The sequence below is a fragment of the Rattus rattus genome, chromosome 1, assembly GCF_011064425.1.
Source record: "Rattus rattus isolate New Zealand chromosome 1, Rrattus_CSIRO_v1, whole genome shotgun sequence".
Lineage (NCBI taxonomy): Eukaryota > Metazoa > Chordata > Mammalia > Rodentia > Muridae > Rattus > Rattus rattus.
In genome coordinates, this window is record NC_046154.1 from 269,181,152 (window position 1) to 269,207,540 (window position 26,389).

General features: G+C 43.0%; 1 protein-coding gene across 1 annotated transcript in view; it reads left to right on the forward strand.

The window, feature by feature from the left end:
• Window positions 1-26,389, forward strand: part of Arid2 (AT-rich interaction domain 2) — a 120,040-nt gene that overhangs the window by 55,176 nt on the left and 38,475 nt on the right. Inside the window, exons 5-12 of the mRNA XM_032885512.1 lie at window positions 5,913-6,131; window positions 16,302-16,369; window positions 18,703-18,769; window positions 18,863-19,113; window positions 19,472-19,568; window positions 19,649-19,858; window positions 20,803-20,970; window positions 25,321-25,402. Of these exons, the coding sequence (XP_032741403.1) occupies window positions 5,913-6,131; window positions 16,302-16,369; window positions 18,703-18,769; window positions 18,863-19,113; window positions 19,472-19,568; window positions 19,649-19,858; window positions 20,803-20,970; window positions 25,321-25,402 (1,162 nt within the window). The remainder of the gene's footprint in view (window positions 1-5,912; window positions 6,132-16,301; window positions 16,370-18,702; window positions 18,770-18,862; window positions 19,114-19,471; window positions 19,569-19,648; window positions 19,859-20,802; window positions 20,971-25,320; window positions 25,403-26,389) is intronic.

Sequence of the window (26,389 nt, forward strand, 5' to 3'; positions counted from 1 at the left end):
GGTCGCTGGCTCTCTGATTTAAGCAGGCACGCTGTGTACTGTTTCACCTCTTCATTTTATGCTCATGTCTATTTCCAAAGTTTCATTCATGTTGGATTTGCCTCTGTTTCTTCCCCAACGATTCCATAACTGAAGACATAGAGGCTCTTCTTAATAATTTCGGTTTGCCTAGGGAGAGGCACCATCACATGCCTTTTTAAATGACAGCAGTGAGGCAGGAAGTCAGTGCAAAGCAAACCTTTACTGTTTGTACTGCCGTCAGCTCGTGCCTTGGCTTCCCTGGATGATGAACTACAAGCTATAAGCTGGAATAAACCCTTTCTTTCTCGGATTGCTTTTGGTCAGAGTGTTTCATCGTAGTAACAGGAAGCAAGCTCAGTCTCTTTATTGCTTTGGTTTTGAGACAGGGTTTTGCTCTGCAGCCCTGCTTGACTCAAAGCTCCTATTCTCTTCCTGCCTCAGTTTCCCAAGTGTGAGATTACAGCAGCCTGTCACCACACCCCGCTGTTTACTTGTACAGATTACAGTCCTGATTAACTTTGCCTATCCCTAACCTTCTGGCTGTGAATGACAGGCTCTTTTTTGCATTTTTGGAAGCCTGTGCTGAAAACCGGGTGGAGCTATATACTCAGAAGCCAATGGCAAAGATGGCTGAAGCTACATGTTTAGAAGCCGAAGGCTCACCCACCAACCTGCTGTAACATCCCACTTTTGATATAATGTTTCTGCTTCATTATGGTGGGAATCTAGACAGTTGTCTTAGATGTATCCTAATTTGACAGTCTGCACAAGAGATACTTAAAGAAGAGGCCATTAGGAGCTTTCTTCTCCATAGCAGAATTCGTGGTTCACACTGAAGAAAGATGGTGCTTCAGAGCAATGTTTAGGAATTTTGAGGTGCTTTTTATTTTTATAGGAAGAGATATGTTGCATCTTGGTGACGCTATTATACTAATGATCGTGGTTATCACCAATACAAAAACCCTTACCTGGTAATTCTCCAACTTGTCAGTCAGAAAGTTGAGAAAACTCAACTTGTGTTTTGTTTTGGGGTGTGTATGTGTGTGTGTGTGTGTATGTGTTTGTGTGTCTGTGTGTCTGTGAAAAACCTATGCCAAAATAAAAATTACCTAGTGATTAATTTTGAAATTGTATTTAAGGATAAGACCTAAGTAAAGAATTCAAGGTCAGAGTCCTGGCTTGGCACAAGGGAAGGCCTAGGTTCCTCCTCCAGCGTCACACACATAATCAGTCCCAGATGTGGTAGCACCGGAACTCCAGCAGGTCAGTCAGGGTGACCCTGAGCCGGAAGCCTGTCTGTGTGTGCTACCAGGGAAAAGAACAGTGTCTTTTCTTAAAAATAAAGTCAGGTACCATGAAGGCCAGAGTTTAGATTCCCCAGAAACCCACATAAATATATGGCAGCCCAACCCCAGGAGACAGATGTGCTCTCTAGGTGTGTAGACAAGCTCTGGATTTCCTTTAAAGACTTTCCGAAGTGAAAACTGAGAGTTCTTTGGAAAGTTAATTGAGTTGCATGGGGTTTTGCTGGGGCAAACACATGAAGGAGTGTTTTTCTGAAATGGCTAAGGCAGACTCATGGAGGAACATTTCACTGAAGCAGACCCAGGAGAGAGGATGTCCTGCTGAAGCAAACATGTGAAAGGACACGTGATGAAGGATTCCTCACTAATGGCACGCATGTATTGGTTCGCCTTACATTGTGTAGTTGAGCTGCATTCGTCAGGACTCCACCGAGAGAACGCATTAAGAAACTCCTGGTGGTGTGCCTCAGCCTCCTGACTGATTGGCAGAGTGATGTCAGCTGAGACAGATGCACATGTCGGGCAAGAGCCGTGGAGGACGCGTGACGTCTGGAGGATATAAATAGGACTCTAAAAAGAACTGGATGGACAGTGATGGAGGCTGAGCTTGGCTTACTTATAGAGCCAGCTATACAGTGATGGTCCCTGATCCTCGTTTGCTGACAGAGGCATGGCCGAGAACTGCTGGTGCTCCTGCTGGTCCCTCCTGCTGACTTGTACTGAGGCTGAGGCCTGGCTGTCTCTGTGAGGTCATGCCATGGCTGCTGATTTGTATTTGCTATCCCAACTCTACCAAACTGGACTGCTGGTGAATCCGTGATGTGTTCACGAGTGGATCGAGCTACCATGTCTGACCTATGAACTGAACTGTTGATTTCCAGACTACACAGACGGGAGTTGCTCCAAAGAACCATATCTAAATAGCCCCCCTATCCCCCTCGCCCCCCTATCCTTTCTTTTCCGCTACCTTTGCTGGGTGGTGGGCTACAAGGGAGGTTAAAGTGTTTAAGATTAATCATTAAAGTAGGTTTTGAAAAAATTACAGTTCCATCTTTGTGAGTGACTCAAGTGACTAAGTGGCTAGGGATGAAGGAGGGTGATGTTGACACCTCAGACCTCCATCCACACGCACAGAAGCACATCACCAATCATACATTGAGAGAGCGGACAGGTGTCTGAATTTTCCCAAGATTATTGAATCTTTCCCACTTTAAATAGCAGAAAATGTTGAGAAGTTTCTGTTTTCAGCATGGATTATTCAACACTGATACCAATATATTTTTGTTGGAATTGTGCATATGTTTTAAAGGTTTATATAAGTGGGTGAAGGTTGCTGATGAGCAAACGTGGGCAGGGTCTTATGCATGTTAGACAAGGGTTCAATGACTGCACACCCAGCTCTTTCCTAACCTTAAGTATGGGTGAAAACCTATGTAAGACAACTCACTAAAACTAATAGGACTCTCCTGTGTCAGAGCTAGTCACTGCAACCCTGACTGCTGAGTGACTGTGCATAGTCTAAAAGACATTGCCAACATGAATACTATCCCACGGAGTCCCTGAAAAGGCACAAATAACCTCCTAGGAGGAATTCTTTCTTTTCTCTAAATTGAAAATAGGAACAAATGGTTGCCTCAAATTTAATTTGTTAACAGTGATACACCTCAGTAAACATTAAATCAAGATTCTTAAAAATAAACTGCCGATCTTATCCTGAAATAATATAGCTCTGTGGCGTGAAGAAGGAAGACTTTAAGACCTGTGGGTATAGGTTTGCTGATGAGCCTCACTTCAGTACTTGTCCAGCTTGGTGTGAAACACGCGCGGGAAACAGACCTCCTGTCCCTGGAATCCCAAGTTGGGATTATGGGTTGTAGACCACTCACCTTGTCTGACAGCAGGGCAAGTGTGGGGTTAGATTAAATGTTGAAGCAGTCAGTTCTCTCTTTCCTGTGCAATCCAGTAACCAAAACTCACATCATCAGGCTTGGCTATAAAACCCTTTACCCACCAAGCCATCTTTCTAGCCTGTATCTTAATGTCCTATGTTTCTTATACAGTATCTCTAGGGATCTTTATGACTAAAGCCTGATGTGATTAGAGACACGTCGTATTTGTTGGTTGTTTAGTAGCAAAGTTCATTAGTAAGAATATATATATGTGTGTATATATATAGATAGATATGTATGTATGTATATATATATATATATATATATATATATATATATATAGAGAGAGAGAGAGAGAGAGAGAGAGAGAGAGAGAGATTTTATCCTTCAGTAACAGATCAAGAAATGCCAAGATTAGCTTGAGGAGTTTAAAATTCCAGATTTATTTCTACCCAGGTGGTTTCAGTAAAGATGTCTAAAAAATGAACTACTGGCAAGCCTGACTTATCATCAGGATTATTAACAGGGATGTTACTGTTACAATGTAGAAACATTGGAATCTGTACCTGTATCCCTAGATATTTGTCTACTTCTTAAGATATCTGAGAAATTTCATTCATTCATCAAAATCATTAAAATAATCTGTATATTCTTGTGTTTGTTTAGCAGAGTTCAGTCCTGGGTGTTCTCCTCAGTCACTTTCCATCTCGTTTGTGAGATAGGACTTGTGACTGAACCTGAGCTCCTAAGTGGGCAAGACTATCTGGCCAGCAAGCTCCATGACACTCTTGTCTACGCCGCCTTCCCAGGCTAAGAGTAGTTCCAGCACACCATGGCTAGGTTGTTTTGATGCCGGGGACTTGAAATCGAGCCCTCCCCATGTCTGTGTCCCCTCACTTACCTGCTGAGCTGTGCTGTGTGTTGCTGTTCAGGGTTAAATGTTGCAGACTCCCTGTCTCGGTCACCTGTTACTCTCCTATGTGCCCACCATTGTTAGCGGTGTTCCTAGAATACTTAAGAATGGGAGAGCTTTCTGTTCAGGTGTCGGTGCTGCCACATATGGTCCCAAACCTGTAATTCTATAGTTTGGGAGCCTTAATCAAGAGGAACGTGAGCAGAGCCAATCAAAGCAGCAGATCAAGACCACGTCTCACACCTGCCCCTTAGGAACTATTTTTTTTTTTCTGTTATATATTTAAAAGGTTCTTACTTGTATTTTATAGGAAAGTTTTACAGGTTATTGTTTTACATGAATCCAGGTATTTCTGAAGTGTTGGGAAATGTTTGGTCTGGACATTTTCCAACTCTCATTTTCTTAAACTAGTGACAGCTTTATTTAAAAATATTGTCCTAGGGTGTTTGTCTAGCGCCATGGCTGCCAAGGGCCAGATGTACTATAATTGTGTTCTTTCCGTTTGCCTATCTAATGACTTTGAAAGTTTTGTTAAGTAGATATTTTAAAATCAGTTCTCACATTAAAAAAAACTCTCTCTCTCTGTCTCTTTTTTTTTTTTTAGGAAATAATTTCTTAAGACCCCAAAACATAGCTGGGTGTGGTAGCATATGGTTTTAATCCCAGCACTTAAGAGGCAGAGGCAGGTGCATCCCTGAATTCAAGGCCAACCTGGTCTACAGATTCAGGAAATCCAGGGCTACACAGAGAAACACTGTTTCAAAAACAAAGCGGAAACAAAACAAAAGTAAAAATATACAATTAATTTACATCAAAATTAAAATTTCTCTTTGAAACAATAAGAATGCAACGTACTGACTGGGAAGTTTTAGAAGAAATACTGAATAAATGATTCATAGTCAAGGTACTTAATACTGATACTAAGGGATGGCCAGGGTGAAAAGGGAGCTCTGTTCTAGAGATGAGTAACGCGCGGCAGCCATCTTGAGAAGTGTGTTTGCAGTTCTGAAAAAGTGGAGCATTCAATTTGTATGTGAGACCCGGCACTTTGACTTCTAGATATTTAACCCAGAAAAATGGGGGTGACCCCAAAAAGTCCTACACCGGAATGTTTATAATAGCCATATTTATAGGTAGAACTAGAAATAGTAGAAATCCTTTCATCTGGGACAGATGAACTGTGTGTAGAAAGTAATGCATTACTCATTCAGCTGTCAATTTGGACCTCAAAAGTAGTCGTTAAGTGAGAGGAAACGCGCACAGAGGCCTATGGATTGTGTGAGTTTACGGATCCGATATTTCAGAATAAAGCAGAACTAAGGACAAGAGCACAGTAGGGGTGGGATGGGGTGGCAGCCGAGGGGCAGGGCCGCTGTGTGGATGGCTACGGTTAGAGAGCCTCATGTACTTGTTAAAGTTTTTGGATTCTGATGCTAAAAACTATGGCTTTTACTGCTATCCCAGTAAATCCAGTGAAATAGTGATTTGCTCTGGCTTCATCGGTGATATTCAAGAAGGTAAGTGCATTTTAATATTTAAAATATACTTTTAACAATTAGTAAGCTGGAAAAGTTGGCAGAATTGGACAGTTTTTATGAGCTTGTAGCTTACACTGAAGAAAGAGAAGGGGAAGGGAAAGCGGAGTCTGCTGTGTGTTTCCCAGAGAGGAGCCATAGTTACCCATCCGCCAGGAGCGCACAAGGGGCTATGTTTAGAACAGAGTAGCCGCAGTTATTGTCCGTGATTGACTTACAGTGTGCTGTTCTGTCTTTTTGTCTTTAATAGATTATCTACGTCAAAGTTATGGGTTATCTATGGATTTTAATTCGCCAAATGATTATAATAAACTGGTGCTTTCACTGTTATCTGGACTCCCAAACGAAGTGGACTTCGCCATTAATGTGTGCACTCTCCTCTCAAACGAAAGCAAGCACGTCATGCAGCTTGAAAAAGATCCCAAAATCATCACTTTATTACTTGCTAATGCTGGGGTGTTTGATGACAGTAAGTTTTAGTGAACTTTGAGTGCAAATTTTTCATTTTTTTTAATTGTTTTATTGAATATTTTATGTATTTCCATTTCAAATGTTATCCCCTTTTCCCCCTCTCCAATCCCCACTCCCGCTGGTTCTTTAAAGATGCTCCCACTCCCACCTCAACGCCCTGGCGTTCCTCTACATTGGGGAAACGAGCCTTCACAGGACCAAGGGCCTCTGCTCCTATTAATGCCAAACAATGCCATCCTCTTCTACAAATACAGCTGGAACCATGGGTCCCTCCATGTGGACTCTGGTTGGTGATTTAGTCCCTGGGAGCTCTGAGGGTCTGGTTACTTAATATTGTTGTTCTTCCTATAGGGTTGCAAACCCTTTCAGCTCCTTCATTCCTTTCTCTAACTCCTACATTGGGGTCCCGGTGCTCAGTTCCATGGCTAGCTGCAACCATCCTCATCTGTATCAGTAAGGCTCTGGCAAAGCCTCTCAGGAGTTAACTATATTAGGCTCCTGTTAGCAAGCACTTCTTGGCATCAGCAATAGTGACTGGGTTTGGTGGCTGCATTTGGGATGGATCCCCAGGTGAGACAGTCTCTGGATGACTTTCTTTCAGTCTCTGCTCCACTCTTTATCCCTCTATTTCCCCCTGTGAGTATTTTGTTCCCCCCTTCTAAGGATTGAAGCATCCACATTTTTGTCATCTTGAGCTTCTTGTGGTCTGTAAATTGTATCTTGGGTATTCCGGGCTTTTGGGATAATATTTAATTATCAGTAAGTATATATCATGTGTGTTCTTTTGTGATTCAGTTACCTCACTCAGGATGATATTTTCCAGTTCCATCCATTTGCCTATGAATTTCATAAAGTCATTGTTTTTGATAGCGGAGTAGTACTCCATTGTGTAGATGTACCATATATTCTGTATACATTCCTCTGTTGAAGGGCATCTGGGTTCCCAGCTTCTGGCTATTATAAATAAGGCTACTGTGAACATAGTGGAGCATGTGTCCTTGTTGGATGTTGGAGCATCTTTTGGGTGTGTGCCAGGAGTGGTAAATCTGGCCCTGCAGGTAGTACTATGTCCAATTTCCTGAGGAACCTCCAGACTGATTTCCAGAATGGTTGTACCAGTCTGCAATCCCACCAACAATGGAGGAGTGTTCCTCTTTCTCCACATCCTCGCCAGCATCTGCTGCCACCTGAGTTTTTGGTCTTAGCCATTCTCACCGGTGTGAGGTGGAATCTCAGGGTTGTTTTGATTTCCATTTCCCTGATGACTGAGGATGTTGAACATTTCTTTAGGAGCTTCTCAGCCATTCGATGTTCCTCAGCTGAGAATTCTTTGTTTAGCTCTGTACCTTATTTTTTAATAGGGTTATTTGGCTCTCTGGAGTCTTAACTTCTTGAGTTCTTTGTATATATTGGATATTAGCCCTCTATCAGATGTAGGATTGGTAGAGATCTTTTCCCAATCTATTGGTTGCTGTTTTGTTCTATAGACAGTCCTTTGCCTTACAGAAGTTTTGCAATTTTCTGAGGTACTATTTGTCGATTCTTGATCTTAGAGCATAAGCCATTGGTGTTTTGTTCAGGAAATTTTCCCAGTGCCCATGTGTTCAAGACTCTTCCCCACTCTTTCTTCTATTAGTTTGAGTGTATCTAGTTTGATCCACTTGGACTTGAGCTTTGTACAAGAATTTAAGAGTGGATTGATTTGCCTTCTTCTACATGCTGACCACCACTTGAACAAGCACCATTTGTTGAAAATGGTCTTTTTTCCACTGGATGATTTTTGCTCCTTTGTCAAAGATCAAGTGACCATAGGTGTGTGGGTTCACTTCTGGGTCTTCAATTCTATTCCATTGATCTACCTGCCTGTCTCTGTACCAATACCATGCAGTGTTTTTTTTTTTTAAAATCACGATTGCTCTGTAATATAAGCTTGAAGTCAGGGGTGTTGATTCCCCTAGAAGTTCTTTCATTGTTGAAACTAGTTTTTGCCATCCTGGTTTTTTTTTGTTATTCGAAATGTATTTGTGAATTGCTCTTTCCTACTCTGAAGAATTGAGTTGGAATTTTGATGGGGATTGCATTGAATCTGTAGATTGTTTTTGGTAAAACGACCATTTGTACTATACTAATCCTGCCGATCCATGAGCATGGAAGGTCTTTCCATCTTCTGAGATCTTCTTCAGAGACTTGAAGTTCTTATCATACAGATGTTTCACTTGCTTGGTTAGAGTCACATCAAGGTATTTTATATTATTTGTGACTATTGTGAAGGGTGTCATTTCCCTAATTTCTTGCTCAGCCTGTTTATCCTTTGAGTGGAGGAAGGCTACTGATTTGTTTGAGTCATTTTTATACCCAGCCCCTTTGCTGGAATTGTTTATCAGGCTTAGGAGTTCTCTGGAATTTTGGGGGTCACTTAGGTATACTATCATATCATCTGCAAATAGTGATATTTTGACTTTTTCATTTCCAATTTGTATCCCTTTGACCTCCTTTTGTTGTCTGATTGCTCTGGCTAGGACTTCAAGTACTACATTGAACAGGTAGGGAGAGAGTGGGCAGCCTTGTCTGGTCCCTGATTTTAGTGGGATTGCTTCAAGATTCTCTCCATTTAGTTTAATGTTAGCTACTGGTTTGCTGTATCTTGCTTTTACTATGTTTAGGTATGGGCCTTGAATTCCTATTCTTTCCAGGACTTTAACAAGAAGAGGTGTTGAATGTTGTCACGTGCTTCCTCAGCATCTAGTGAGATGATCATGTGCTTTTATTTCTTTGAGTTTGTTTATATAGTGGATTACGTTGTTGGATTTCTGTATATTGAATCATTCCTGCATCCCTGGAATGAAGCCTACCTGATCATGGTGAATGATCGTTTTGATGTGTTCTTGGATTCAGTTTGCGAAAATTAATTATTGACTATATTTGCATCAATATTCATGAGGGAAATTGGTCTGAAGTTCTCTTTCTTTGTAGGGTCTTTGTGTGGTTTATGTGTAAGCATAACTGTGGCTTCAAAGAAGGAATTGGGTAGTGTTCCTGCTGTTTCTGTTTTGTGGAACAGTTTGAAGAGTATTGGTATGAGGTCTTTGAAAGTCTGATAGAATTCTGTACTAAACCCATCTGATCCTGACCTTTTTTTGGTTAGGAGACTTAATGCTTGCTTCTATTTCTTATGGGACTATTTAGATAGTTTAAGTGATCCTGATTTAACTTTGGTACCTTGTATCTGTGTAGAAAATTGTCCATTTCCTCCAGATTTTCTGGTTTTGATGAGTATAGGCTTTTGTACTAGGATCTAATACTTTTTTTTAAATGTCCTCAGTTCCTGTTCTGTCTCCCTTTCATTTCTGATTTGGTGATTTGGATGCTGTCTCTGTGCCCTCTGGTTAGTCTGGCTCAGGGTTTATCTATATTTTGTTGATTTTTCTCAAATAACTTGCTCCTGGTTTTGTCGATTCTTTGTATAGTTCCTTTTGTTTTTACTTGGTTCATTTCAGCTCTGAGTTTAATTATTTTCTGCTGTCTACTCCTCGTGGGTGTGTTTGTTTCCTTTTGTTCTAGAGCTTTCTGGTGTGCAATCAACCTGCCAATGTATGCTCTTTCCAGTTTCTTTTTGGAGGTACTCAGAGCTATGCATTTTCCTCTTAGCACTTCTTTCATTGTATCCCATAATTTTGGCTGTGTTACACCTTCATTTTCATGAAATCTTTAAAAGTCTGTAATTTCATTTTTTATTTCTTCCTTGACCAAGTTATCATTGAGTAGAGCGTTTTTCAGCTTCCATGTGTTTGTGGGCTTTGTGTTGTTTTTGTTGTTACTGAAGGCCAGCCTTAGTCCGTGGTGATCTGATAGGATGTATGAGACTATTTCATTCTTTTTGTATCTGTTGAGGCCTGTTTTGTGACCAATTACATGGTCAATTTTGTAGAAGGTACCATCAGGTGCTAAGAAGTTATTTTCTTTTGGTTTAGAGTGAAATATGTTCTATAGATATCTGTTAAATCCAAATGGTTCATAACTTCTGTTAGTCTATCTATGTCTCTGTTTAGTTTCTGTCTCCATGATCTGTCCACTGCTGAGAGTCGGGTATGAAGTCTCCCACTATTACTGTGTGAGGTGCAATGTGTGTGCTATAAGCTATAAGGTTTCTTTTATGAATGTGGGTGCCCTTGCATTTGAAGCAAAGATGTTCAGAATTGAAAGTTCATCTTGGAAGATTTTTCCTTTGATGAATATGAAGTGTCCTTACCTTTTTTTTGATAACTTTTAGTTGAAAGTCAATTTTGTTCGATATTAGATTGGCTATTCCAGCTTGTTTCTTAGGACCATTTGCTTGGAACCTTTTTTTTCCAGCCTTTTACTCTGACATGTTGTCTGTCTATGTCTTTTTTTTTTTTTTTTTTTTTTTTTTTTTTTTTTTTTTTTTGGTTTTTTTTTTTTTCGGAGCTGGGGACCCGAACCAGGGCCTTGCGCTTCCTAGGTAAGCACTCTACCGCTGAGCTAAATCCCCAGCCCCTGTCTATGTCTTTTCATTGGAGAATTGAGTCCATTGATGTTGAGATAGATTAAGGAATAGTGATTGTTGTTTCCTGTTATTTTTTGTTTTTAGAGGTGGACTTGCTTTTCTGTAGATATCTTCTTTTGTTGAAAAAAGATTACTTTCTTGCTTTTTCCAGGGTGTAGTTTCCCCCCTTGTGTTGGAGTTTTCCATCTATTATCCTTTGTAGCGCTGGATTTGTAGAAAGATATTGTGTAAATTTGGTTTTGTCATGGAATATCTTGGTTTCTCCATCTATGTTAATTAAGAGTTTTGCAGGATACAGTAACCTGGGCTGGCATTTGTGTTCTCTTAGGGTCTGTGTGACATCTGTCCAGGATCTTCTGGCTTTCATAGTCTCTGGCGAGAAGTCTGGTGTAAGTCTGATAGGTCTGCCTTTATGTGTTACTTGACCTTTTTCCCTTACTGCTTTTAATATTCTTTGTTTTGTGCATTTGGTGTTTTGACTATTATGTGATGGGAGGATTTTCTTTTCTGATCCAATCTATTTGGAGTTCTGTAAGCTTCTCGTATGTTTATGGGCATCTCTTTCTTTAGGTTAGGGACGTTTTCTTCTATGATTTTGTTGAAGATATTTACTGGTCCTTTGAGCTGGGAGTCTTCACTCTCTTCTATACTTATTGTCCTTATGTTTGATCTTCTCATTGAGTCCTGGATTTCCTGGATGTTTTGGGTTAGGAGCTTTTTGCGTTTTTCATTCTCTTTGACTGTTGTGTTGATGTTTTCTATGGCATCTTCTGCCCCTGAGATTCTCTCTTCTATCTCTTGTATCCTATTCATGATGCTTGCATCTATGACTCCTGACCTCTTTCCTAGGTTTTCTATCTGCAGTGTTGTCTCCCTTTATGATTTGTTGTTTCTATTTTTATGTTTAGATCCTGGATGGTTTTGTTCAATTACTTCACCTGTTTGGTTGTGTTTTCCTGTAACTCTTTAAGGGATTTTTGTGTTTCCTCTTTAAGGGCTTCTACTTGTTTACTTGTATTCTTCTGTATTTCTTTAAGTGATTATGTCCTTTTTAAAGTCCTCTATCATCTTCATGAGATGTGATTTTAAATCAGAATCTTGCTTTTCAGCTGTGTTGGGATATCCAGTACTTGCTGTGGTGGGAGAACTCGGTTCTGATGATACCACATAGTCTTGGTTTCTGTTGCTTATGTTCTTGCACTTGCCTCTCACCACCTGCTTATCTCTGATGTTAGTTGGTCTTGCTGTCACTGACTGGAGCTTGTCCCTCCTGTGAGCATTTGAGCCTGCGGTCATAGGAGAGAGAGCACTCCTGGGAGACCAGCTCTCTCCAGGCAGGCTTTGCGCCTGGAGGGCTGTGGAGCAGCCTTAGTTCTGGGCACATATGGAGACTTGGAAGGGTCCTCCCCCAGGCTGCTCCACAGTTCCTGTGCCCTGTGAGCTTCTGCCTGGCCCCTCTGTGGACGGTGGAGAGAGAGTGGGGTCTCACCTGTGGGCTTGGGAGAGAGAGCACTCCTGGGAGACCAGCTCTCTCTGGGCAGGATTTGGGTACAGAGGGCTATTGGACAACCTTAGCTCTGGGCGCAGATGGAGAATGGTTTTTAAGAAGAAAAATATCAGTTTATTAATTTATTTCAATATTTTAGAGATTTGTGGGGTTTTTCCTTTTTACCTTTAAAAGCCAGTTATTTGCAAATGAATTCATTTTAGTGTATTTTGATTCGTATTAAGTTGTAAACTTTACAAACTTTGTATTTGGTATTTTCTAGCAAAGAGTGTTGAGAATTTGCCATAAACGTATTTTATAATAATGCTAGTGTAAGGATATGTAAAGCTTAGCTTCTTCCTCTGCCTGAACTACTTCTGTGTGAGGAAGGAACAGTGACGTTATCTCTGGTTTTATTGAAACTTTGAATATCAAAGTTTGTTAAATTTCTATTTCAGATTTGTAAAAAGATAAAATAAAATAAAAAATTAAACTTTTTCTTTTCCAGTCCTCCCCCTGGAATGACAATTCTGATTATTGATTATTAAATGCCTAGGCCATTAGCTTTGGTTCATTCCCTGACTTTGTAACTTAACCTTTCAAACTATTGTATGACTTCCCATGCTGAGTTAGTCCCTCAGGCCCAGCCAGCTTCTCCCTTCACATCGCCCGCCCTCAGCACCTCTCCTATCCTTCCCTGAGCTCAGCTACCTGCTGGCTTATGTGTACGTCCTGGCTCTCTCGGCTCTCTGCCTGCATCTCCTTTTATTCTCTCCCTTTTTCCCAGAATCCTCTCTCTTCTGCCAGTCTTCTACTTCTTCTCTCTTGCCTCACCTCATTGGCCATCGAGTTTTTTATTGGCAGGTGTTCCTTCAAAGAGACTCTGTCTACGCATGTGCACTGAGTGTTTTTGTGTGGTATTTTGACCCTTCAAATAAAGCTCGGCACTTAATAAAGAATGGACTTTTAAGGAACATTACTGAAGTCCTGCTATCTGGCCAGTGAATGGAGTTGGGTGTAAATAATGACTGCAGTGCATAGCCTAGAAGTAACTTGGTTTGCTTTGTCGGTGCTCTCCTGGGCTGTGTCTTCTCACATCCCTTAGGCATGTTGTGCCTGCAGTACTGCAGTCTAGAGTGTTAAGCTCGGCAAACGCTGTCATCTCAACACTTTGTCTGGGTGTCCTGGCACTCCTGAGGAGGAGGCAGAGGCAGTCGGCTCTCACCTTAAGACTAGCTATGCTGCAGAGTGATGAAACTATGTCCACCAGTTAAGAGAAAAACAAGCACCAAGAACCCATTGGCTTTAAGGGCTGGGAGGTGGCTCAGTGGGCTTAGAACGCACCTAAAGCTGGAGTGTGATGGTGTCCATTTGCCATCCGTTCCTCCTGAGGCAACCAAGATGTGTGACAGAGACAGAAGAACCCGGAGGGAGGTCCCTGCTGGAGCCAACTGTAAGGCTTTTCACAGAGGAAGGTAGGAAGGCTTCCTGGTTGGCCTCTGACTGCCAGTGTGGGGCTCTCTCATCCAGTGTGGGGCTCTCTCACATCCAGTGTGGGGCTCTCTCATCCAGTGTGGGGCTCTCTCTCCAGTGTGGGGCTCTCTCATCCAGTGTGGGGCTCTCTCACATCCAGTGTGGGGCTCTCTCTCATCCAGTGTGGGGCTCTCTCACATCCAGTGTGGGGCTCTCTCTCTCATCCAGTGTGGGGCTCTCTCTCATCCAGTGTGGGGCTCTCTCACATCCAGTGTGGGGCTCTCTCTCATGGAGTGTGGCGGTCTCTCAATCAGTGTGGCGCTCTCTCATCCAGTGGGGGGCTCTCACATCCAGTGTGGGGCTCTCTCACATCCAGTGTGAGGCTCTCTCACATCCAGTGTGAGGCTCTCTCACATCCAGTGTGGAGCTCTCTCACATCCAGTGTGGGGCTCTCTCATCCCGTGTGTGGCTCTCTCTCATCCAGTGTGGGGGTCTCTCATTCAGTGTGGGGCTCTCTCACATCCAGTGTGGGGCTCTCTCACATCCAGTGTGGGTCTCTCTCTCATCCAGTGTCTCTCTCACATCCAGTGTGGGGCTCTCTCCTCCAGTGTGGGGCCAGTGTGGTGCTCTCTCTCCCCCTGTGGGGGGCTCTCTCTCACCCTGTGTGGGGCTCTCAGTGTGGGCTCTCTCATCCAGTGTGGGGCTCTCTCTCATCCAGTGTGGGGCTCTCTCATCCAGTGTGGGACTCTCTTTCATCCAGTGTGGGGCTCTCTCACATCCAGTGTGGGGCTCTCTCACATCCAGTGTGAGGCTCTCTCATCCAGTGTGGGGCTCTCTCATCCAGTGTGGGGCTCTCTCTCATCCAGTGTGGGGCTCTCTCACATCCAGTGTGGGGCTCTCTCACATCCAGTGTGAGGCTCTCTCTCATCCAGTGTGGGGGTCTCTCTCATCCAGTGTGGGGCTCTCTCTCATCCAGTGTGGGGCTCTCTCACATCCAGTGTGGGGCTCTCTCATCCAGTGTGGGGCTCTCTCTCATCCAGTGTGGGGCTCTCTCACATCCAGTGTGGGGCTCTCTCTCATCCAGTGTGGGGCTCTCTCACATCCAGTGTGGGGCTCTCTCTCATCCAGTGTGGGGCTCTCTCTCATCCAGTGTGGGGCTCTCTCACATCCAGTGTGGGGCTCTCTCTCATCCAGTGTGGGGCTCTCTCACATCCAGTGTGGGGCTCTCTCACATCCAGTGTGGGGCTCTCTCTCATCCAGTGTGGGGCTCTCTCTCATCCAGTGTGGGGCCCTCTCACATCCAGTGTGGGGCTCTCTCACATCCAGTGTGGGGCTCTCTCATCCAGTGTGGGGCTCTCTCACATCCAGTGTGGGGCTCTCTCACCTCCTGCGCTCTCTCATCCAGTGTGGGGCTCTCTCATCCAGTGTGGGGCCGTCTCACATCCAGTGTGGGGCTCTCTCTCATCCAGTGTGGGGCTCTCTTTCATCCAGTGTGGGGCTCTCTCACATCCAGTGTGGGGCTCTCTCACATCCAGTGTGGGGCTCTCTCTCATCCAGTGTGGGGCTCTCTCTCATCCAGTGTGGGGCTCTCTCTCATCCAGTGTGGGGCTCTCTCACATCCAGTGTGGGGCTCTCTCACATCCAGTGTGGGGCTCTCTCATCCAGTGTGGGGCTCTCTCCCATCCAGTGTGGGGGTCTCTCATTCAGTATGGAGCTCTCTCATCCAGTGTGGGGCTCTCACATCCAGTGTGGGGCTCTCTCACATCCAGTGTGGGGCTCTCTCACATCCAGTGTGGGGCTCTCTCACATCCAGTGTGGGGCTCTCTCACATCCAGTGTGGGGCTCTCTCACATCCAGTGTGGGGCTCTCACACCCAGAGCTCGGTGGCGGCTAAGCCTGCTTGTGTGCTTGTTTAAGTGCTTACTTATCTTACGGAGTTGTTATTTACTAGCATTTTCTACAAAAGACGTCTTGCTCTGTTTTTTAAAGTATTAATTGTTTAGTCATTTCTGAAATCAGGATGGGGATGTTGTTGGTAGCCTAGCACTCTATAGTACCACCATCTTGTTTAGTTCCTTACTGTGGTTTCTTCCCTACAAAAGGAAGCTTGTGTAGGGACATTTTTTCCTTTACTATATATATAACTTTTAAAAAAACATGGGCATGTTTTAAAAGATTTTTAACTCTGTGTGTGTGTGTGTGTGTGTGTGTGTGTGTGTGTGCGCTTGCACGTGCACACACAGACAAGAGCAGTGCCCACAGAGCCCACAGAGGAAGTCGGATATGCTGGCCTGGAGATACAAGTGGTTGTGGGCCTCCTACAAGAGTGCCCAGAGCTGGGTCCTCTGGGACAGGACTGCACAGAGTCTTAACAGCGAAGCCTTCTTTTCAGCTGACAAAAAAACAAGTTTCGGTTTTATGTTGCTAGGAATCAAACTTAGGGCCTCATATGTGCTCTTACCAGTAAAATATCTCTAGCTAGAGTTGTGTATTTTTAATGAAGAAACACAGAATGTTTGAAGCTCAATTAAAACGATTGTTATTTACGCCTGGTATGTAGTACTGTGGTTTATTATGAAACGATTTTTATCAAACACGATATATGGAAATGTAGTTTTACTGTTTTTAAAAGCTACATAATATGAAGGGCTCGTTAACTGCATTTCTGCTGTTTGTTCTCTTAGCTTTAGGCTCGTTCTCTACTGTCTTTGGAGAAGAATGGCGAGAGAAGACTGACAGAGACTTTGTTAAGGTAACTCACAAACAGATGCTGACCCATGGAGTGTCCCCGCCAGGCCGCGTGCAGTCCTGTGGGCTGACTGCGCTCACACGCAGCAGCACCTCTGTCTTTAGCAGAAGCGCTCCCATGCAGCCTCTTTAGAGGCTGTGACTGCATAAGAAATTGTTTAAGGTCTCTAACGAACAGAAATGAAATTCTTGTGTTCTTTAGTTCACTTCTAAGGTAAGGATAGGTAATAATAGCAGAAAATATTTAAAGTTTTAAATTCCTAGGATGAATTTAAGGAAATTTTATTTTTATGAGTATTCTAAAACTGTAGGATTTAAAAAGAAATAATCTTGAATGGGACATGACTCTGAATAATGAGTAGGTCTGACTTATAGAAAAACATCTGTGAATACATTTTTAGAAAGGGTCTAGTTACGAATTGTAGGTCAGGAACCACACAAAGACATGGACAAATTGTTTTCACATTTATATTTTTGTTAGTTTGGATTTCAGATAAAACCTGAGAGGCATGCTGCTTACACCTTCAATCCTGGCATTCGTGTAGCTAGGCGGGGGAGGGAGAACTCCGAGTTACAGGCCAGCCTGGCCTGTGTAGTGAGTTCCAGCGAGGATTCCTAGTGAGATGGTCTCAAAGCAGAGAGGGTGGGGCTGGGGAGCAGCAGCTGTTGCCACCACCACCAGGTACGTTAGCACACACCTGTAATTCAGGTTCTCTAGACACTGAGGCATGGGGTTTGCTGTGAGTTTGACACTAGCCAAGGTTACAGAGAGCAAGTACCTGGATACCCTGGACTCCTTAGTGAGACTTTTTTTTAAAACAACCCACAAATAATAGCATACTTATTTATTATCTGAGTGTATAATCTGTCATGTCATTAAGTTACAGAATGCAGACTCTACACATGGGAATGTATTCAATTTTTAAACTAATGCTTAGAGTTGGGATGGAGTTCAGCTCAATCAGTAAACCCCTTGCAAGAGGACTGGAGTAGACCTCTGGAACTCACGTCAGCAGTGTATGCCGTTGTAATCTCTGGCTGAGCGCACCGAGACACAGATCCCTGGGGCTCGCAAGCTGGCCCAGGTAGCCATTGGGGAGCTCCAGGCCAGTGAGAGGCTTTGTCTCAAAGATTTCTTTTATGGTTCATTAGTGGTTCCTGTGAGCCTTAAAAGAGTTTTTATGTTGCTATGTTGGACATGGTGTCTATTAATGACTGTCATTCAGTGAAAAATGAAGTAACGAAATTGCCAACTATGATATAAATGTTTATATCATTTACTTCAGCTTTTGCTTCATATATCTGAACTCCTGTTATTAATCGTATCCATACTTGAGATGACTATGTTTTCCATTTCTTTGCCAAAATGTCCAAGTTTTTATCTCTTTGGCCCTCCTCTCCATGATCAGTTTGACGTCCACATCTGGTATTTTATTATTCACTGTACTTGTGACCTTTTCCTCATTGGCTATTGGACATTGTGTTTGTTTAAAAACTTAGTTCTTTTCAATTTTTGCCAAATACCATAAGACTTTGCATGTGCAATAGATGCTCAGCGGCCTAGGGCAGCTAGAAACCTTTGTTTATACCAATAGCTCCACATTCCTACTGTAATACTGATGCTCCAGTCACAGGCATTGGCAGACTGGAGTTTTATCAGATATAGCAGGGTAAAGCGTTAGTTCTTAGCCTTAAAAACACTTCGACAGTTGTAGGTTTTGACTCCTATCTTTCTGCTTACGGTTCAAAGACAGTGGGAGATACTGGAAAGCAATTTAAACATTTGCCCCACCATCTGCACTTGTGCATAGAGAGACACCGTGGTTATATCGAATTCATTCATAGGTGTGATCAGTGCCTCCCATAGTTTACATACATGATCTGCATAAACCATAGTCTCCCTAGTTGTAAAACAGTCTGAGAACATGTATGATTCCCTGTGCGTAGCAAATCTCAGATGCTTCGGATCGCACTGCGGTTTGGTATTAGAACACCTACCTACAGGTAACGAGACTGCTGAGGAGATTCTTGATTCCACTTAATTTAATGAATAGAAAGATGGCATTTTTCTCCCCATACAAATTCCCACAATACCTTACAAGGTCCTTTGAACCCAGACTAAGAACCTTTGGTCTACAAAAGTTTTATGTTAAGCTATATGGAAAGTGGGTGATTATGTGAAAGCCTTAAATCCATAGATTGTAACACTCTTCAGAGGAGCTGAGAAAAGCAGCATAGAAATATTATACTTTTACAGACTGTATGATTATTATTATTATTCAACTGTATGTTGAATTTGTTTCAATTCAACAGCATTTAAGTTATTTCTCATTACAGTTTTGGAAAGACATTGTGGATGACAATGAAGTGCGAGATCTCATTTCTGACAGAAACAAGGCTCATGGTAAGTCAGCACAAGTCGCTTTAGTGCACACTCTTAAAGTAACAGTAATACATGAAATAGCGAATCAAGGGAAATTTGTATTTTCTGTTGTAGAAGATACACCAGGAGAATGGATTTGGGAATCTTTATTTCATCCACCTCGAAAGCTGGGCATTAATGACATCGAAGGACAGCGAGTTCTTCAGATTGCAGTGATTTTGCGAAACCTTTCCTTTGAGGAGAGCAATGTTAAGCTCTTGGCAGCTAATCGCACCTGTCTTCGTTTCCTATTACTCTCTGCACATAGTCATTTTATTTCATTAAGGCAATTAGGCCTTGACACGTTAGGAAATATTGCAGCTGAGGTAAGCATGTGGCAGATCCTTAGCGTGGCTTTTCTTTTCATCCACACTTACTTTACAATTGGCAACTACAATTTCAAAATATTACATTTTGTATCTGCTTGCATTTGCCAAATTCTAAATGATATTTTTGTGTGTGTGTGTGTGTGTGTGTGTGTGTGTGTGTGTGTGTGTGTGTGTGTGTGTGTGTGGGGAAAGGTGGGGCAGAAGCATATTTTTATGGAAACAATTTGAAGTGGTCCAGGCTTAGCGGTAACTGTCCACTAGCACAGCACTGTCTCGCTGGTGTTTGTGAAATCTGAGGTGCAGAGCTTAGGCAGTGCACAGGGCACTGACTCTGTTCTTCCTTCTCTCCTTGCAGCTTTTACTGGACCCTGTTGATTTCAAAACCACTCATCTGATGTTTCATACTGTTACGAAATGCCTGATGTCAAGGGATAGGTTTTTAAAGATGAGGGGTAAGGACTCAAATACTTAGTTATCACATGTGAACAAACTATTATTTATTTCAAGCACAAAAATGTCTGTGTTTTTGCAGGCATGGAAATTTTGGGAAATCTTTGCAAAGCAGAGGATAATGGTGTTTTGATTTGTGAATATGTGGATCAAGATTCATATAGAGAGATAATTTGTCACCTCACTCTGCCTGATGTGCTGCTCGTAACCTCAACTCTAGAGGTGCTCTACATGCTCACCGAAATGGGGGACATTGCCTGCACAAAGATCGCAAAAGTAGAAAAGAGCATAGGTAAGACAGAACCAGCACTTCCTACAGTGTTTTGGTTTTTTGTTTTTTCAATTATAATTTCTTTTATTTTGTGTCAGGGTCTTATGTAGCCAAGTCCAGCTTCAAATTCACTATATATCCAAAGCTGATCTCCCCCGTCCCCACCGTCTCCTGAGTGCTGGGGTCACAGCTGAGAGCCACCACCTGTTTGCTTCAGTGCTGGGATCAAACCCAGGGCTTTGTGTGCGCTCGACAGCCAAGCACCCTGCACAACTGAGCTGCACTTCCCACCCAGGTGTTTGCTTTACTGAGGAAAGTGAGTTCTGTACTATGTGAGAGCCTTGGTTTTCCTGTGCAGTGTTAAAGCGGCATTAATCCTTCAGACGTACAACTCGTATTATCCTTAGGGATAAGAATCGTGTTTTGTGTGACTCACATGGATTTGTAGCTGTCAACACTCCCTTTCCTCTCCATATGCCGTGGTGTATTTCAGATCTAAGGCGGCAGCACTGCCTGACTCTTTCAGAACTTCCTTCTCAAGCGGTCAGTCAAGTCTTCAGTGACTGACGCTGTCTGAGATGCTCCCTTCTGCCTGTCCACATTCTTACCAAGGCACAGCCTTAAAAGTCACCCCTGTAACCTTGCTAGTTTAGGTACATCACTGAAGCCTGTCATGCTAGTGTTTTGTTCAGAAGCTAAAGTGAGGCCTTACTTATGTAGAAACACTACAATCAAAGGTAATAAAAATTTAGCGTGAAATTTTGTTACTGAGAAATTAAAAGGTCACTTCTCTTATCAACGATCCCCAAATCAGAACAAATACCAGAATCGCTTTGGAAACATTTAAAAATAGAGACACCTAGTCTCTACCTCAGAGACAGTCGTCATGTACCATGATTCACAGCCTGGCATTGCTCTGTAATAGTGTAAGTGCTGTGACACTAACGCCTCTTCTTTACTTTCAGACATGCTCGTGTGTCTGGTCTCCATGGACATTCAGATGTTTGGCCCTGATGCACTGGCTGCAGTGAAGCTTGTCGAACATCCAAGCTCCAGTCACCAAGTTTTATCTGAAATGAGGCCACAGGCTATAGAGCAGGTCCAAACCCAGACCCACGGGGCACCTGGCCCAGGTTAGTGCTTTCACGTGGTCCTGTCTGGTCCTGTATGCTATGGGTGTGTAAGACTTAATACGCAGGGCAAGCTCCAGTGTGCAGTACAGGAAGTCGTGTTCACAGAAGAGTTGCTAAGGAAGATTTTATGCTTCTGGTTCCGTACCTAGGCTACATTGTAGATACAGCAAGATCAAAGTGAGCACAGAGGGAGAGGGAGGATTAGATGAAACAGAGGAATCAAGTTCAGTACAATCAAAAACTCTGAGGGATGTGCAAGTAGCCAGTGCTTATTGTGTTGTATAGTGTGAGACCTGTACATACCTGAGCAGGTTAACGGCATTGGCTTCCCGTTCACTTGAATGATCAGGGCATGTGTACTTGGTACCCCTAGTATTCTGGGAACCGAGTATTTTATGTGTATGAGTGTTTTGCATGCATATTTGTTTATGTACCGTGTGGTTGCAAAAACCAAAAGAAGGTCCTTTTACTGGAGTTACAGATGGTTTAAGCCACCATGTGGTTGCTGGGAATTGAACCTGAGTCCTCCAGAAGAACAGCACGTGCTGACCCATCTCTCTAGTCCTCCTCTCCCATTCTTAGATGTCAGATCTGAGGCCATGGGGTCAGACAGAGCTCAGCAATAGACACACGTGTAATCTTATCTATATGTGTACATAACAACAGACGCAGACATGCATGCATGTGGGTCTTACTCTTGGCATTCCATGGCTCAGCTCTGTTTGGTTTGAAAATATTTAATTATAAGGCAGACTAATAATTAGCCTTCTCTGTAGACTCTGGCTCCTTTTAGTCACCATCTTTTATTTCAGCACATTTAGCTTTTTTGGGGGGTGGGGATCAATTTTCTCTCCCCATTTGTCCCAGCAAATCCATCTTCTACTTTCCGTGCCATCTGTTGCTGTCTGACTGGAGATGGTCTGTACAGTTAGTGTGGAGGTGAGCAGGGTGCCTCTCCTGTTGTTCTCTTAGTTCCTCAGCATGCCCGCTCTTTGTCCAAGACTGCTGCCTTCTTAACCTGCTCTGGGTAGCAGCCTTTCCATTCTTAGCACCTTCCATTTCTTGTTCTTGTTTTCTCCTTTTCCATACTAATAAACGCAGGTCTTTCTCACCTTCCCTCATAACCCCCAAACAAACAAACAAACAAATGAAAAATCCTCACAGGGCCAGGTGTGGTGGCAAGCAGATCTCTGTGAGTTCAAGGACAGTCTGGCTCGTTTACCAAGTGAGTTTCAGAACAGCCAAGCTACATAGTGAGATTTTGTTTCCAAGAGAGGAAAAAGCACCTCATTGTTCTCGATGTCATCACCCCAAATCTCATGATGGTCTTAGTGCTGTGGGCCTGGTGCTCCTCACGTTCAGTTATCGCCATCAAACGCAGACTATTCAAACTTATATTCTGCCCATGCGAAGTACGTAATACATGTTACATATCCCACTGTTCGCTGTGTTCTGCATACTCTGTGTGTGCTGAACCTCTATGCCAGAGCGGAACAGATGTACTGTAAAAGGCAGTAATAGAGCCCGTTGCCTACCCTTGGGTGTAATTATCAAACAGCAAGTGAGCTGGTGTGTGGGGTACTGACTCCCCTGTCAGCTCAGCACTAGGGAGGCAGAGGCAGGAAGCTCTTGAATCATGGCCAGCCTGGGCTGCTTAGTGAGGCCTCATCTCTAAATAAACAGGCCCCTATACGTTTAATTGAGAAAGCTTTAGTCAATGTACAACAGTTTATCAAAATAAACAGGTAATATTGCCACTTACATGAGCGAAGAAAGTCTTTTTATCCTCACGGGAGAGACTGAAGCTTCAGTGAGCGTATGGAGAGGTGCGTCTAACAGAGTAGCAGAGTGGCTAAGTCCACCCAGAGTGGGTCTACCCAGGAGACCCTTTAATGCCAGGTGGTAGTTTTGCCTTGTGGATGCCCTTATGAATGATCTTAGAGTTTCCTTTGACCTCAGCAGATGACCCTAACCTCTGATCTAGGCTTTAGTTTTCATTTGTCTAATGAATACAATTGAGTATTAATCCCTAGGATTTTCACTTAGGTAGTGTTTCATTAACAAAAGTAGATGTAGGGTTCTAGACACCCAAAAAGACTTACTTTGAGCTAGAAAGCATTCAATTAGTTATTCTTTGTAGATGGGAATTTTTTCCTCTCGTAGTTTAATACTGCTCTCTTATGGAATGATCATCTCTAAACCTTTTGCTCTTTCCTTTGTTATTCTGAATGCTTTTATCTTGTTTTAGGTCAGCATGTGAATTTCATCATAATTTAAATGGGTGTGGACTAAGGCTGTGGGCTAGAGTTAAAGCCCACCCAGAGCATGCACACCCCCAGAGCATGCACAGCCCCAAATCTGTCTTATCTGCCAGAAAGATAGAGACTGTGTAAGGCCTGCCATTGCTTATACCCACCCCAGCAGCCTTACAAAACTTAATCCACATTTGTCAGCCATAAAATAAACACTGAAAGTCAGCTTGCTTCTTTATGGCGCTCTGTTTAAAAGTTTGGTTTATCTTTACAAGTTTTAGTAAAAAGTAGTACACCAGACAGGAATAAATATAGGTTCTTCTAAATAATTATTAAGTACAAAACAAAGTGCTTGGAAGTATTTTCAATGTCCAGGAGCCATTAATATGGTATGTGTGTAAGCACATGCTGTTTATTGCTAGACTGGAACCAGCATTAATCCTGTCTTATCTTTTTTTTTTTTTAAACTGATGACAGTTTTCTCCACATCTACAGTGTATTGTAGTTATTTCCTCCTCCCAGTTTCTCTCCCTCCAGTCCTTCAACCCTTATAATCACCACTGTCCTTCTCCCATTCAAAGACTTGGTTTTGTCTGTGATGGAGATTAGCCAGGCCCACCTGTGCTGGCACTGGGCTGCTACGGGCAGTAGGCCACTAATGGGCAGTAAGCCGCTATGGGGCAGTAGGCCACTAATGGGCAGTAAGCCGCTATGGGCAGTAAGCCACTAGTGGGCAGTAAACTGCTATGGGCAGTAAGCCGCTATGGGCAGTAAGCTCATTTTTATTGCTCATTCGGCAACCAGAGCTCTCTGCTATCTTTTTCTTCTCTTTCTTTTAGTTAAAATCAAAGAATCATAAAATACTGTTGCTTCATTTTAAGATAGGCTTTACTTCTGAAAAGGTATTTACAAGGTACCATGATAAATATGCTTGCCACTTTAGCACAGTGGCTCAGGGACGTAGGAATGAGACAGTCATCTATGCCATACTTACAGCACAGATTTCTGAGTTCCATCTGAATTTGTCCTCAGGTGGGTGGACATTTAGAACAAGCTCCTGAGAGATGCTGATGCTGTCGCTCTAACCATGGGCTAAGAAAACGGAAGACATATTCAGTATTGAGCATTATTGTCCTCTCGTGCCCTGCTTCTGATGCTCACAAGTGCTTTGTGACGTGTGTTTGATCTCATTCTTGTCAAAACCTTACCAGTACAGATTTACTTCCTTTAAGACATGAGAATGTCTGTCCTAAAACCAAGCTAATAAACCTGGGAGAGAGGACATTGCTTTGGTGTTGGGGCTGGAGCACAGGCCTCAATGGTGCCAGCCTTGTGAAGCTAACTTTTATTATTTATATAAAGCAAAATTTTTTGTGTAGTTTTGAGACAGGTTCTTTTCATAAGGCTGAGGCTAGCCTCTGATTGGTAATCGTCCTGCTTTTTGTTCCGTCTTATATAGAACTTTTGTAGAATTACTGTTCATCTTTTAAACTTAAAAAATGAATTTATTACTTTCAATGCATTGTGTAACTGAGCTGACCCTAGCCTGTTTGTCTGTCCACTTGTTTACTTCTTGGTTGCAGTGCTGCAGTTAAATATAGGGCATAGCACCTAAGTTAGGCAAGCACGCCAGCATCTAGGGGGTCTCTTCAGCACGTCCTACCGGCCTGCGCCACCAGGACCGACATCTAGGGGGTCTCACGGAGATCTGCTGCTCGCCCAGATCTGCTCCTGCTTTGACCACTTCGTGGCTTGCTTTTTTTGCCTGTACTTACTCACTAAAGAATTGGGGAAAATAATAAAGATATAAAGTAGTCAATCAATTTCTAAAGATGGAACAAATAGTTTATATTGTTAGTAGCTAAATTATCCATTTTATTGTTGAATTATTATGAGGCTAAGCAAACTGGGAAGACCCTAAAACAATAGCACCTCGTAGGCGTGGTCACTTTGCTTCCTTTCTCTCGTTAGTGCATTCTCGTGTGCTCCCATACCTCTGTAGAGGGCTTTCTTCATAAATAAGAAGTGGTTCGGTGCCTATGAACGTAGCGTGCCTTGCTGTTTCCCAAGTGTCGTAGCTAACTGTCGTCTTCCTCAGCTTCCAGAGCAGTTGTAGCACAGCACGCCGCTCCCCCTCCAGGCATCGTGGAAATAGACAGTGAGAAGTTCGCTTGTCAGTGGTAAGTGTCTTCTTTCTATTAAGGCTTTAAAGCCACAGAAAAGAACCAGATTGAGCAGTCTCCCTGAGGCTTTAGTAAGAGGAGATCTGAGTTGTGTCAATTAGTCATGATTTAGAAGAAAAGAATTCATCAGTTTTCTCAATTAAAACAGCCTAACTGAAATGTCATTAAATTATGCCATTTAATGCCTCTGGAATAACATTTGTATTAAAAATTATCTTTTGCTTTATAGAAAATAGTATTTGTCAGCTTGCAAAGTCTGTTAAATTATTTTGTTAAGACTGGATTGAACTAGTGTTGAGAAAGTAAGACCAGGATTTTTGTTAAATATTGTCTTTTCTGTTTAAAGCAGGATTTTTTCTTTGTTAGGTTTTTGGCTTGTGTTTGAGGTAGGTCCTTGCTACGTAGCCCAGGCTGGCCTGGAACAGAGCCTCTCAAGTGCAGGGGTTCCAGGCAGACAGTAGCACACCTGCCTTAAAGCAAAACGTTTTATTCGGAGGGAATTTAATCAAGTGAAGACTAGCCAGCATGTCTACCTGAGGGAGAGCACCTGGACAGCCGTACTGTTCCCTTAGGAGACTGTCGTCCACCCTCTGCCACTCACTCTGCAAGCCGTCATGCAGAGCTGGGCAGCTTCTGTGCTGGGGACGAGTGCAGCGCTGCTTAGGAGGCCACCTGAAAGTCGCCAGCCTTCTCACTGTCCATCCCCAGCTCGAGTCCTGTCACTCTGCTCTGGGGTTTGTTGTTTCCATGCAGTGTTTCTGTGAGAGCATCCCGGACTCCCATGCTCTCCTCAGAGGAGACTCTGGTTTTAAGGGTCCTGATAGGCTTCCTTCGCCTTCCGTGTGTACACATGAGCCCCGCGTCTCCTCTTCTAATGCCGTTGGCTTTGCTAGCCTTCCACGTTGCACTTAAATGATACATTTTGTTTTTCACTCTTGAACTCTGAGACTATAGAGGATTGTGAAGGTTGAAAGAGCACAAACT